This window comes from Trichechus manatus, unplaced genomic scaffold, assembly GCF_000243295.1.
Source record: "Trichechus manatus latirostris isolate Lorelei unplaced genomic scaffold, TriManLat1.0 scaffold00061, whole genome shotgun sequence".
NCBI lineage: Eukaryota > Metazoa > Chordata > Mammalia > Sirenia > Trichechidae > Trichechus > Trichechus manatus.
The window spans coordinates 3222083-3236755 of NW_004443997.1; the positions used below are offsets into that span (position 1 = coordinate 3222083).

The 14673-nt window shown below is 52.0% G+C and overlaps 1 protein-coding gene across 1 annotated transcript in view; it reads left to right on the plus strand.

The window, feature by feature from the left end:
• The first annotated feature begins 248 nt into the window (after positions 1-248).
• The window catches only part of TRPV4 (transient receptor potential cation channel subfamily V member 4), a 28541-nt gene continuing 14116 nt past the window's right edge, over positions 249-14673 (plus strand). Inside the window, exons 1-5 of the mRNA XM_012556273.1 lie at positions 249-634; positions 4443-4615; positions 10701-10853; positions 11857-11997; positions 13380-13678. Coding sequence (XP_012411727.1) covers positions 249-634; positions 4443-4615; positions 10701-10853; positions 11857-11997; positions 13380-13678 — 1152 coding nt within the window. The remainder of the gene's footprint in view (positions 635-4442; positions 4616-10700; positions 10854-11856; positions 11998-13379; positions 13679-14673) is intronic.

A 14673-nucleotide genomic window follows, 5' to 3' on the forward strand; every position in this document is an offset into this window, starting at 1 on the left:
GACTCCTGTTTCCAGGTCCCTCAAAGAGGCTCCTGTTGCAACTCTTGCCTGGGGCTGGCGGCCGACCACATCTGGGAGTGGCCGCCCCGTGCCCCTGTCATTACAAGAGTGGCTTTGAAGCCACTGGCGGTGGTGCTGTTTGCCTACATGGGGGGGGCTTCCTGGAGCCCCCACCCCTGGCCGGGCTCCGCCTGACTCCCCTCCTGCTCTCTTGCAGGCCGAGCGGCACAGACGGGGCCGGGGCCAACATGGCAGATCTGAGTGATGGCCCCCATACGGGGCCTGGGGAGGCGGCTGAGCCCCCCGGAGACGAGAGTGGCACCTCCGGCGGGGAGGCCTTCCCCCTCTCCTCGCTGGCCAACCTGTTTGAGGGGGAGGATGGCTCTCCTTCGCCCTCACCAGCCAATGCCAGTCGTCCCCCCGGCCCGGGTGATGGGCGGCCGAACCTGCGCGTGAAGTTCCAGGGTGCCTTCCGCAAGGGTGTGCCCAACCCCATCGACCTGCTGGAGTCCACCCTTTATGAGTCCTCGGTGGTGCCTGGGCCCAAGAAGGCACCCATGGATTCACTCTTTGACTACGGCACCTATCGTCACCACCCCAGCGACAACAAGCGGCGGAGGAGGAAGGTTATGGAGTGAGTATTGCTGGCTGCTTGGTCAGTGGTCTCCTCTGTGCAGAACCCATCCATCCGTCCATTCATCCATCCACCACTCATCTGTCCCCCCTCCCACATGCTTGTCTCTATCTGTCCACCCTCCTATACACTTATCTCTCTGTTGTCCATCTGTCCATCCATCCATCCATCCATCCACTCATTTATACAATCATTCATCTGCTTATTGACCCACTTACTCATTTGTCCACTCATCCATCCTCTCATCTGTCCATCTATCCATCATCTACCTGTCCATTGTCCACCCATACAATCTTCCATCCAGACATTATTATCCACTCACTTATGCATCTATTTATCCATATATTCATCCAACCACCATCCATCTATCCATCTTCCCATATACTTGTTTTCTGTTGTATGACCACCATCTATCCATCCATCCATCCAGCAACTCATTTGTACAACCATTTACTCATCTATCCATTCATTCATCTGCTTATTCACCCACCTATCCATCCGCCTACCCATTTCACCGGTCCCTCCACTCATCTGTCCATCTATCCATCATCTGTCTGTCCATTATCTACCCATACAACCAATCTTCTATCTAGCCATTATCATCCTCACTTATATCCATCCATCTGTCCATCCATCCATTGTTTACTCATCCATTCATCCACCTACTCATCTGTCCACCTGCCCTTCCATGTGTCCAATCCATCCATCATCCACTCATTCAAACATGCATCTACCCATCCACCCATATATCATCTCTCTGCCCACCCATCCACTCATACAACCAACCTTCCATCCATCATCTGCTTATACAAACATCCATCCATCCCGCCACCTACCCATTGTTTCTATTCACCCAACCGGCCAGCTATCTATCAAACTAGTCAAAATTCATTCATTTCATCTCTAATCTGTATTCTTTTCCCCTTTCATTTCATCTTCTGTACCACCTAACCATGTACCCTGTCATCAATACTTCTAGCACCCAATTAATTCACCTAGTTATCTGTCCATTCCTTTGTTCATTCACTCATTCACTTTCTTAGTCACTGACTCATTCATTCATTCACTCACTAATATTTTCATCCATTTGCTCATCTATTCATCCATCCAGCTATCTACCCACTTCTCCTCCTGGGTCTGCCACCCCAGCTGCCCCTGCTGGGTCTTCTCCAAGATCACTTTCATTCCTGGGCGTCCAGTGGCTTTCCTGGGGCTTGGGGAGAGCTGGAAGCCCCAAGGCATTAACCCTTTCTCCTGCATGAAGGAGGAGGCTGAAAGAAGAGGAGGATGGAGAGAAGGCCTGGGTAGGGTAGCAGGGTGTGGCCGCCTTAATGACAGGGAGCCTCCAACCCCAGACCCCAGACCTCCTAGGCATTTGCCTGGTATCTGCGTGTGATTTGTGTGGCTTTCTGTAAACCCAGCCCCCAGGGTTCAGGACCCAGAATGACCCTGGTATCTGTTGCCTGTAAACTCCCTGCCTTGTGGGATCGAGCCTCCCTTCCTGGCCCTTGAGGGAGTCCAGGGACAATTTGGGGGTGAGGCTCACAGCCTCCTGGTCACCTCCAGCTCCAACGATCACCTCCAGCCCCCATGCTGAGCTAGTATAGTGATGACCCTCTCTAGGTCCCAGCCCTGCTGTCCCTGCTGTGCCCTGAATTGACCCAGACTTGGTAACCAGCCCCTCTCCTAGGCTGCTCCCTAAAACCCCCCCTCAGAGGCTTCTGTGTGTCGTGGAGATGGATCTGAGTATCTGGTGATATCCTCTTGTTGCCTGGCCTTCTTCTCTGCCCCTTGCTGGTCCCAGACTCACACACACCCTTGGATGAAGGCTGTCCACCTTCTCTGTCCTTGCCTGGTCAGGAGCAGTTCCTTTTCTTGATGCACTGAATCATTTGATTCATTTAATTAACGTGTATTGAGCGCTCACTGTATGCCAGGGGTTCCGAGGGTGAGCAGACAAGGTACTGCCCCTGCTCCTGTGGCACCTTCAAATTAGAGGCTGAGATAGTCATCAAGGAAGTAAGCACATAAATATACATTCCAGTAAGAGGAGGTGCTGAGATAGGGGAGGGAGGCCGATGCAGGAAAGGTAGTCTGGGAAGGCTTCCTGGAGGAGTTGACAATGAAGCCCAAAGCTAAGGGATAAGAAGGGACAGCCACGCAGGGGAGAGAAAGAGTGTTCCAGTGGGAGGGAAATGCACAGGTAAGGGCTTGAGGGTGTCCAAGGAACCCAGACAATCTGCACAACCTCTGCTCAGAGGAGGAAACTGAGGCCCAGGGCAGCGAAGTGCCCACTGTCCCCCTCTCTCTGTGCCCAGGCCCTCCTAGGTGCTGTTGGAAGCTGGTAGGCTTGGCGTCTCCCTCCTCCCCCACCCTCAGACCTACTTCAAGCCCTCACCCCACCCCCACTCCAGGCACTCAAGGCCTAAAGGCTTAGTGGGGGCTTCAGCTGAACTGCTGGCTGAGCTGCTGAAGTCCCCAGAGACCCCAAAGTCCTGCCTCAGTGGAGTTGGGGGATGGGAATGGGTGTTCTTTTTTATTTAGTTTTTTGGCTTAAAGGTCCAAGTTCAGGAGCAGGTATAATGGGGGCTGCCCAGGTCATCTCATTAGGAGCTGTACCAGTCTCTGTGTTCCTGTTGGTGAGAGAGCTTCTGTCCCCACTAATGATGTTGAAGATTCCTTTCCTGGTGCCCCCTGAGATGGAGAGCCTGGGGCCTGGGCAGAGGAAGGGGGGTGTCTGCTGTCCCCTTCTCGACTCCATGGCGACTAACGACAGCAACACCTATTGAACAGATTCTTTATTGCTTCCCTATATGTGCCAGGCCTGGGCCGAGTGGCTAACATGAGGAGGAAGATTCCTGCCCTTCTGGTGTCCCTGGTCCCAGCTTGTTCTCTCTTAGAACCTAGCACACAATGGGTGCCAATTAGCGTTTGTTGAGTGACTAAATGAGTGTCTCCAAGCCCTCCTTCTCCTGGCATCTCTGTTTTTTTCCCCTGCTTTCTCTCTCCAGATGACTCTGGGTGGCACAAATGGTTTGCCCTCGACTCCTAACCTAAAGGTTGAGAGTTCGAACCCACTTAGCAATGCTGCGGAAGAAAGGCTTGGTGATCTGCTTCCATAAAGATTACAGCTAAGAAAACCCGATGGAGCAGTTCTACTCTGTAACACATGGGGTCGCCATGAGTCTGAATCAATTTGATAGGCCGTGGGTTTGTTTCTTTTTGTTTCTCCATCTCTTCTCCAGCCCTGCCTTTGTTGTGTTCTTCCTCCGCCTGCCTCTGTAGCTCAGCGCCTCTCCCACGTGCATACAGGCTCTGCGGCACACAGCAGATGCTCAGTAACAAGAGTACCGTTGAGTTCTGTAACATGCCATGGACCTATCTGCATGTTCTCATTTGTCTCAGAGATTAGATGAATAAATGAATGACTAAGTGATTGAATAAGGTGCATTATATTTTAATCTGCTATTCCCCTTTTATTTTCTCCTTGTCTTGTCTCTTTCAGTCTCTGTGTGGCTTATACTAGGTACTCGATCAATGACAAATGGATGGGTGGGTGCGTGAGTGGGTGGATGGATGGATGGGCAGCTTATGTGTTTCTGTCTCAGTCTCCACCCAACACACAGTAGGTTCTAGGTAGAGTGTATTGGATAAATCATTCCTTGGTGTCTCTAGCTGTCCCTCCCCTCCAAGTCTGTCTCCTCCCTAGGCTTCAGCTGCCCCCTCACTCCACGGGCCCCTAAGGCCAGGGACAGTGGTGCGGACAGGGGCCGAGTCCTCCCATCACCCTGCCTCCTTACCCCTCTAGGAAGCAACCACAGACCCCCAAAGCTCCCGCCCCTCAGCCGCCCCCCATCCTCAAAGTCTTCAACCGGCCCATCCTCTTTGACATCGTGTCCCGGGGCTCCACTGCTGACCTGGACGGACTGCTCCCCTTCTTGCTGACCCACAAGAAGCGCCTGACCGATGAGGAGTTTCGGGGTGAGCCACCTAGGAGGGCATAGAGTGGGTGGGCCATTGGGGGCTGGGGGAGGCCTGGCATTGGGTCCCCTTCCCCCTTAGTGTCGTCCCTTGGGCCGGAAGAGCACCGGACAGGAGTTTGGTCCTGTGGGTCTTTCGCCTTGTTACTTCACCTCTCTGTGCCTCAGCTACCTCCACTCAACGCACTCACTTTATGTATGAAAAGGTTAGTGTGGTGAGTCAGCAGACTCCCTCCTCCATCAGGGGGAGCCCTGGTGGCATGGTGGTTAAGAGCTCGGCTGCTAACCAAAAGATTGGCAGTTCGAATCCACCAGCCGCTCCTTGGAACCCTATGGGCCAGTTCTACTCTGTCCTATAGGGTTGCTATGAATCAAAATCGACTCAGCCGCAACAGGTTTGATTTGGTCTCCAGGGAATTCTTTGGCCTTTCTGAACCTCAATTTCCTCATCTGAAAACTGGGGAATAAGAGTAGTCCTGGGGTCCCAGGAGCCCCTGCTCTCCCTCCGAGGGAAACTCTGGGGGGTGGGCAGGGCATCTGGGATTCCTGCTTCGCCTTCCTGGTCTCGGCCCCACCCCACCCTAGTCCCTGGCTGTCCCGGCTTTAGGGCCACCTTCTCAAAGCTGAAGGAGCCCTGGTGGTACAGTGGTTAAGAGCTACAGCTGCTGAACAAAAGGTCAGCAGTTTGAATCCGCCAGCAGCTCTTGGTAACCCTATGGGGACAGTTCTACTCTGTCTTCTAGGGTCGCTATGAGTTGGAATCGACTTGACAGCAGTGGATTTTTTTGGATTCTCTAAGCTGAAGCCCCCACTACCGCTGTCTCTTTGCTCTCCAAACTGTCCAGACTCAAAACACCCACCTCAGGGCGCCAGCTCCCGGCCCTGCCTCAGGCCTTCCCTGTAAAATGAGGTTGGCTTGTGAGCCCTTTCACCAAAGCCAGCCTCTTCTATGTGCCAGGTACCAGCTGGACCCTAATTAACTGATCAAAGGATCCCCCCAAATCAATATAAAAAGTTAAGACGGCAGCAGTTGCTAGCTACCAGGAGGGCTGTCGCAGGAAGGCCGGCCGGCCGTGATCTGCAGCTCCAGCCTGGGGAGTCTCCCCAAGGCCAGGAGAGGCCATTTTCTTTTTGTTGTGGTAAAATAACCAAACACCTGCCACTTCAACATTTTTTACGTGTATAGTTCACTGAATGACATTATGTATGTTCACCACATTGTGCAACCGTCCCCACTCTCCATTTACAAATTTTTCCAGCACCATTAATAGAAGCTCAGTTCCCCCCATGCAACAAGCGTCTCTTTCCCCCTCGCTCCTGCCCCTGGTAGCCACAAAATGAACTTTGTTTTCTCTGCATTTGCCCGTTCCAGATATTTCGTATAAGTGGGATCATACATATTTGTCCCTTTGTGACTGACTGATTTCACTCAATATAACGTTTTCAAGGTAGCAAAGGCCTTTTTTTTTTAGCTTCTGGTACTTTGATTAAGTGCCAAAACAAAGTGACCCAGTCTGTGGTGTATTTTTCATGTATACCTTTATGAAACTGATTCTTTGAACATCAAACAATACAATGCAACATCATTGTGCCTGTCACAGGATTTATCGAAAATATTCACTTATGCTGTCTGGCCGCAAGATGTGGCTTTGTTTTGGGGCACAATTTAAAGTCGTGGGGGGATCCTCACTCTGAGACGGTCTCAGTGACCGTATGAATAATCTACTCTGGAGATAAGCCACATATGAACCTGGCTAAATAACCCCTCCTGGTCCCCTTGAGTTCATTAGGCAAAAGTGGTGGTGGGGGACACTTGAGGGGGGCAAGCTTGTGTGAATTGAGGGCAGTGGTGCGTGTGGCTTCAGTGGGCAGACCAGGCCAGGATGAGCTTGCTACAGCTTCTGGCTTCTTGAGTTCAGGACTCTAAGCCTGATCTGGGAGCCCCCCAGGCCTGTGTGTGTATGTGTGTGTGTGTGTGTGTGTGTGTGTGTGTGTGTGTGTGTGCATGCACGCATGTGCAGATGTGTGTGGGAACCCAAGATCGGCTTGGGGGGCTCCCTGAAATTGTAGAGAATGTTGCAAGCGTAGAGGAGGGTTTAGGGGGCAGTGGTGGTTCGGTGGTAAATCCTCACCTTCCATGCGGGAGACCCGGATTCTATTCCTGGCCAATGCACCTCATGCACAGGGACCACCTGTCTGTCAGTGGAGGCTTGCATGTTGCTATGATGCGGAACAGGTTTCAGCAGAGCTTACACAGAGACAGACCAGGAAGAAAGGCCTGGTAATCTACTTCCAGAAATCAGCCAGTGAAGACTGTGGATCACAATGGTTCAATCCTGCTGTGTATGGGGTTCCCATGAGTTGGGAGCTGACTCGAGGGCAGATAACAAAAACAGCAGAGGGGGATTTACGTGAAGCTCATGACACTAATTAAGCTTCAGGGCCCTCTGCTTGCTCTGGCCCCTTTCAGGCTCTGGACCTAATTTTATATTTAAAATTGTGTGCCCTTTTCCACAGAGGGCCCCCAAATTGTGTAAGCTTCAGTCCCACAAAACCTGGATTCGCCCCTGAATGTTTTTCTGACTAGAAGTTCACGAACTTATATGATTTTCTGGGAAGCCTGTGACACCCCCCAAACTCCTGGCAAAGTTAGACAACCTCCACTTTGCAATTGCAAGGTTAGGACCCCTCACTCCAGCAGCCCCCTATGGGAAGAGCCACTTCACCACCTGGTGGTCGAGCCCTGGAACTGTGTTTATCTTTCCCCATCTCTGGGAAGATGCTGTTCCTGGTATTTCATCCCAGAATCCAGGCTGGCAGCCCCTACCCCGCTGTAGCCCAGCTCTGGGGCTGTGGAGACCCAAAGCCAGGGTCTACATCCACACCCCTCACAAGCCACTTTGGGTCATCTGTGGTTTGGAATTATCTCTAGTGCCCAGCTTGCCCCTTCATTGAAAGTTTATTAACACAACAAATGGTATTGGGCACCTACCAAGTGTCAGGTACAGTGCTCAGTGTGGGGGTGAGGGGGGCATGGTGAATGTAGCAGGCATGACCCTGCCCTCTAGTTGCTCACAGTCTCCTGGGTGAGACCGACAATGTTCAAGCAATCACAGAAATATTCACACGATCACAAACTATCCTGTGTGCCAACAAGAGGCTGTGTTGGAGGATTTGACCTAGTCAGGAAAATCTGGGAGAGCTTCCTGGAGGAGGTGACACTTGAGCTGAGTCAGGAATGAGCTGCAGTTAACCAGGTGAAAAAGAGGAGGCAGGAGTGTTTCAGATCAGGAAGGGAATGGAGGGACAGCATGCGCAAAGGCTCTGTGGCTCACCATGATCAGAGTTGCAGTCTGAGGTGACCACTCTGTCTGCTATGTGGAAAGTGGATTGAAGGGAGGCCAGAGGGCTGGGGAACCAGGGAGACATCTTGGCTATGCAAGAGAAATGGTGGCTGGACCAGGTGGTGGCAGTGGAAGTGGAGATGGGTGGATGGATTGAAGAAATATGAGGTAAAATCGATAGGACATGCTGGGAGGTTGGATGTGGGGGAGAAGGGGAAGGCAGGGACAAGGATGATGCCCAGGACACCATCCTCTGAGAACGGGAGGTACTGGAGCTGGAGGCAGCTTTTGGGAGGGAACGACAAAGAGGTCTGCATTAAGAGGTGCCGGAAAGACAATTAGAAAACAGTTAGCACCTGGAGGCTAGAGTTGAGTGTGGTCATACCTGGACAGCTCCCTCTGGGGCCTTGGCCAGAGTTGGGGCAGCCCTTCCATTATGCAGATGGCAGATTGGAGTCAGTTATTCATTCAGGAAGTATTTTCCAGGTGTCCACTCTGGGAGGGCAAGTAGTGGGGCGGGAGGCTTGTCCAAGTAACAGCCTCACTCCATAGAGGCCTGGGACTGGAACTGAGGTCTCCACGAGTCTTTCAGGAAACCCTGGTGGCGTAGTGGTTAAGAGCTACGGCTGCTAACCAACAGGTCGGCAGTTCGAACCCACCAGGCGCTCCTTGGAAACCCTGTGGGGCAGTTCTACTCTGTCCTGTAGGGTCACTATGAGTCGAAATCGACTCGATGGCAACGGGTTATGAGTCTTTTAAGTTCTTGCCTCTGATGCCTGGACCTAGGGAAATGGTTGTTCCTAAGGCACCCCCATGGAATAATTGCAACCAGAAAACCACAGCTGTTGCCATGGAGTCGATTCCAACTCATGGCAACCTAATGTATCACAGAGTAGAACTGCTCCGTAGGGTTTTCTTGGGTTAATCTTTATGGAAGCAGATTGCCAGGCCTTTCTTCCACGGTGCTACTGGGTAGTGCCTTTAGGTTAGTAAAGAAGCACAAACCATTTGCACCACCCAAGGGCCTTTTTAATAACTGCAACAGGTAGTATTTATTGAGAACTCCTATCTGCCTGGTGCTGGGCTAATCAATAACATTGATTAGTTCATCGATTCCCCGTCATAGTCTCAACTGAGCTGAGAAGGAAACCAAAGCATACAGAGGGTCATGCAGCCATTGGGAACAAAGCCAGGATTCGGACCCCGAAGTGCCTGATTCCAGGGAAGAGCCCATCTCCCCACACTAGCGGCTCCCACCCACTGGCCATTCCGGAGTCCCCATTTGATGTCGCCCTGTGCTTAATTCACAGAGTTTTCCTTTGATTAACTCACTTTTTAAAAATATAAACTGGTGTAACCATAAAAATATATGCAAGGGAAAGAAGAGTGTTGAGGGACATTAGTAAAAGGTGTTAAGGACCCACTAGTACCGAATAGAGACTGATTTCGTGAGAAAGATGGAGATTTGGCCTTGCACTTAGGCAGACCCCCTAAAATCCTCTCCCACCGCTCCTAAGGTAATTTCAGGTCCACCGTGGCATGCATGGAAACCCTGGTGGCGTAGTGATTAAGAGCTACTGCTGCTAACCAAAAAATTGGCAGTTCAAATCTACCAGGCGCTCCTTGGAAACTCTATGGGGCAGTTCTACTCTGTCCTATAGGGTCGCTATGAATCGGAATGGACTCGATGGCAACGGGTTTGTTTGGTGGCATGCATCCCTCATTTTGGGGAACGCTGCAGGCCCCCTCCACTTCCTCTAGGGGTACTAGTGTGAAATGCTTCCTGTTGAAATAGGTAGGCAGACACTGCCTGCTGTGTTTCACTTTTAGAGTTTCATTAGTATTCTAAAGGCTCTGAGAAGTCCTGCAATAAAGAAATAGAGTTGGCTTTGTTTGTTGCTGTTGTGGTTAGCTGTGACTCCTGGTGACCCCATGCACAATGCAACAAAACTAGGCCTGGCCCTGTGCCATCCTCATGATTTGTTGTGGATCAGAACGTTTCAGTCCATAAGGTTTTCATTGGCTGATTTTCAAAAGTAGATCACCAGGCCTTTCTTCCTAGTCTGTCCTTGTCTGGAAGCTCTGTTGAAATCTGTTCAGCGTCCTAGCAACACGTAAGCCTCCACTGACAGGCAGGTGGTGGCTGCGCATGAGGTGCATTGGCTGGGAATCAAACCCAGGTCTCCCGCATGGAAGGTGAGAATTCTACCACTGAACCACCATTGCTCCCTTGGCTTTGTTGAGTCCAGCATGTTCCCTTATTTATTGGATCACAAAGCCCTTTTTAAAATTCTGCAGAACATGTTTGGGAAAAAAAACATGTTTTGGAAATAAATAAATAGGAGGGACGGTTGCATGGTATCATGAATGTCATTAGTGCCACTGAATTGTACACTTGAAAACATGGCGAAAATTTTATGTTGTATATATTACAGCACAATAAAAAAATTTCTCCACGACAAGCTTTGGGAAGTATTGACCTATAGACTGCAGCTTCCCATAGTTAAAAACACGTGTACCCCATGAATTTATTTGACCCTCTTTGTGCTGTGAGAAGCAGCAAGAATGGGTGGACTTCCCCACTGGGCAGACGGGGAACTGAGGCTCAGAGAGGAGAAGCAACAGAGCCAGGACCAGATCCCAGGGCCCCTGACTCCCTGCCCAGGGCTCCATCCCCTCCTGCCCAGCAGTCGAGGGGCCGTGGGCCGAGTACTGCTTCACCCCGCACATCCTTGCCCCCAGAGCCGTCCACGGGGAAGACCTGCCTGCCCAAGGCCCTGCTGAACCTGAGCAGTGGCTGCAACGACACCATCCCCCTGCTCCTGGACATCGCCGAGCACACCGGCAACGTGCAGGAGTTCATCAACTCGCCCTTCCGGGACGTCTACTACCGAGGTGGGGCCGGGCTAGGCCAGACCAGGGGGGAGGGGGGAGGGGCTGTGGGAACTGGTAGGGGTGTCGGGGGCACCACCCTGGCTTGTCTGGCCCCGAGAGCTTTGGTCTGTGCCTCCAGTACCAGCATGTACCAGGAACTGATCGTTGAATGAATGAAGGAAGGAAGGAAGGAAGGAACAATAATTAGCCCTTCCAACTTTAATATTCTGAGTCTCAGAATCAAAGCTTCCGAGATTCTGAGCTACAGTGAGCCTAGTAACCCATGAACCTGGAGTTCTGGACCTGAGATGCTATGGTTCGGACACCCTGAGACTCCATGATAACGAGTCTGTGAGCCAACAGCTCTAAGAAGTAAGGGTGACCCGGTTCCAAGCTCCCTCCTTAGTTCTAAATTCTGAGATGTATGAATCGGAGTTGACCTTTCAGATGCCTTGATATTAAGCTTCGAAGCCCATGAGTTTCACATCCATGGTGCAAAATTCTGTGAGACCAGGATGTCATTGTTACCTCTCTGCCATTGAAGTGTGTGTCAGTCTGAAAGTCACCACGTTTGCAGTCTCTCAAGTTGATATCCTTCAAGCCTAGAACTCTGCTCCGCCCGGTGCAACAGAGCTAGGCTCATATGAATCAAACACTGCATTCCGGAGACCGCCTGAGGCTCTGTTTGCTGCCCTGGGGTGGGGCTGGCTGAGGCTCCAGCCTGCAGTCCCCACCTCAGTGTACACATTCAGCCCGCCTAGACCTGGTAGGGAGTCCTTGGGTGGTGCCAGTGGTTGAGCCTTTGTCTACTAACCAAAAGATTGGTGGTTCAAACCCACCCAGAGGTGCCTTGGAAGAAAGCCCTGGCGATCTGCTTCCAAAAGGTCAAGCCTTGAAAACCCTATGGAGCAGTTCTACTCTGCACACCTGGGGGCACCATGAGCTGGAATGGACTCAACGGCAGCTAATAACAAGACCTGGTAGGGTCTCCTCCCCGGGTGACTGTCCCTCTGTACCCCTGCAGGTCAGACTGCCCTGCACATCGCCATTGAGCGCCGCTGCAAACACTACGTGGAGCTCCTTGTGGCCCAAGGGGCCGACGTCCACGCCCAGGCTCGAGGGCGCTTCTTCCAGCCCAAGGATGAGGGTGGCTACTTCTACTTTGGTGAGGAGGGGCCCTGATGGGGGTTGGGACACCAAGGGGAGAAGCTTGGAGGTGGGGGGCAAGGGGTACAGGCTGGTGTCTTCAGCCCTGACAGCTCTCCAAGCACTAGAGCAGCATTGGCCAGGGGCCCAGACCCGCCCTGGAGTCACGAGCTGTGTTTCTGTCTTGCTCCCTGAGTTTATGCTGTGAGAAGGGAGAGCTGGGAGTCAGAGCCCTTGGTCCAAAAGCCCCTCTGCTCCTTGCCAGCCATGAGACCACCAGCACAGCACCTCACCTCCCTGAGCCTCAGCTTCCCCATCTGTACAATGGGTGCATGAGAACCTGGGGTGGAGATGAGGCGGGACGGAGTTGATGAGTCCTTAGCACCCAGCACCTTGCCGTGTGAGTCCAGCTACACTGGGGCCAACTGTCAGATTGCTGGACCCGGTCCCCATCACTGCCATGTCCTTGTGGCTGGACTACTGAAAGATTTTATCTCTCCTGCTCACATTCATATTATGTGGGACCTGGGGACAAACTCAGAGATTCCACCATCGCATATGTCCAGCCCCTCCAGCTACTTTCCAGTTGCCGTTGAGTTGATCCTGACTCGGGGACCCCATATGTGTCAGAGTAGAACTGTGCTCCATAGGGTTTTATTTTTTTCTTCCCCAAGTTGTGTAGTTCTTTTTATTTGTTTATTTATTTTTTCTTCCCACCTTGAGGCTCTGCCATCTTCAGCATGGCTTCCAAGGTGTCAGTCTGCCTCAGCTGAGTGGAAAGGGAAAGAATACTGCAATCTTTAACCGTGATTATAAATAGATATAAGAGTAGGTGGGATAGGACATTGGGGTGACGGAGTGGAGATGGGGATTAGAGGGTAGAACCGGAGATCTGGAAGCTTACCAGTCAAGGATTCTTTTTTTTTTCTGGGTGAATTTTTTTCTTAATTATTTATTCATTTTTGTTGAGAATATACACAGCAAAACATATACCAGTGCCACAGTTTCTACATGTACAATTCAGTGACACTGATTACATTCTTCGAGTAGTGCATCCATTTTCAATGGCTGGTATTTTGGAAGTAGATTGCCAGGCCTTTCTTCCAAGGCACCTCTGGGTGGACTTGAACCACCAACCTTTAGGTTAGCATCCGAGGGCATTAACCATATGCACCACCCAGCGACTCCTCCAGCCCCTCACAGCCCCCAAATCCTCATGGCCATGCTCCCAAATAGCCACCCCCCCATCACTCCAGCATCACCCACAGAAGTGATGTGCTCACAGTGGTGTGGTATCAGTCCTGCACCCGGAGTCTCATGGGGTTCCCTAAGGATCCGCAGGCAGATCCCCACCTCAGGGGGTCCCCTACACTGACTACCCCCCATCCACCTGGCCCACAGGTGAGCTGCCCCTGTCACTGGCCGCCTGCACCAACCAGCCCCACATCGTCAACTACCTGACGGAGAACCCCCACAAGAAGGCGGACATGCGGCGGCAGGACTCACGCGGCAACACGGTGCTACACGCGCTGGTGGCCATCGCTGACAACACCCGCGAGAACACCAAGTTCGTCACCAAGATGTACGACCTGCTGCTGCTCAAGTGTGCCCGCCTGTTTCCCGACAGCAACCTGGAGGCCGTGCTCAACAACGACGGTCTCTCACCCCTCATGATGGCCGCAAAGACGGGCAAGATCGGGGTGAGCGTGGGCCCAGGGGGGCGTAGCTGACCCACTGTAAAAATGACTTGGGGGCAGTGTCTGACCTCCTCTAACTTCATAAGGGGGAAGGAGAACCAAGATCAACAGCCCAAGGCTGATTCCTATGAGCCAGAGGTCAGACATGCCTCCTCTCTCTGCCACCTTTACCCATACTGACACCAACCGTCCCTCCCACAGCACTCTCTACTTCTCTAATTCATTGCAGCGGCCACACAGAACTCACAGACAATACTCACGACTGTGGGGTTTATTAGGAAAGTACCAAGTTACGGTTCAGACTCAGGCACACTCGGGATGCAGTTCTTAGATCAGGACAGTCTCTTACCAGCTGTGCTTGCAGGCACGCCTCTCCCTGGCCCTTGGCCTCTGCCCAGAGGCACTCAGCTTTCTCTTGCCATGTACCAGGAAGCCCTCCATGCCATCTTCTGCTGCCGCCCCTCACGATCTTCAGTGTGAACAGCTCTCTCTGTCTCCTGGTTCCAGGAGCTTCTCAGCGCAGGGATCCTGGGTCCAAAGGACATGCTGGTTCCTGGCTGTTCTTCCTTGGTGGTGGTGGTATCTTCTCTTTCTCACCTCTGAGGTGGCTCATTTCAAGCCCAGTAGGATGGCAAAACTGACCAATCCCTTTGGTGGGCCACAGTTACCCTATCACACAGTCCTGCCCAGTCACTTGAGTGGGAGTTACAAGATTATAGTTAGAAAGGCCACACAAAGGTGATCCATTGTACCGCACCCACCCACTCTTACTCCTTTACACACACACATACACACACACACAGGAGGGGCTGCTGCTGTCATTCATTATTGTTAATAAATGCACCCACATCCCATTATGTCAACCCCAGGGTGCAGATGTTCCAGCTCAAGAACCTGCTGTGGCTCCCTCTTATCAAGCTAAACTACTGAACTTCATCCCAGAGCCTCTCTCCTCATTTTACCCCATTGGATGCTCACCACCCCTCAACCAGCCAGGA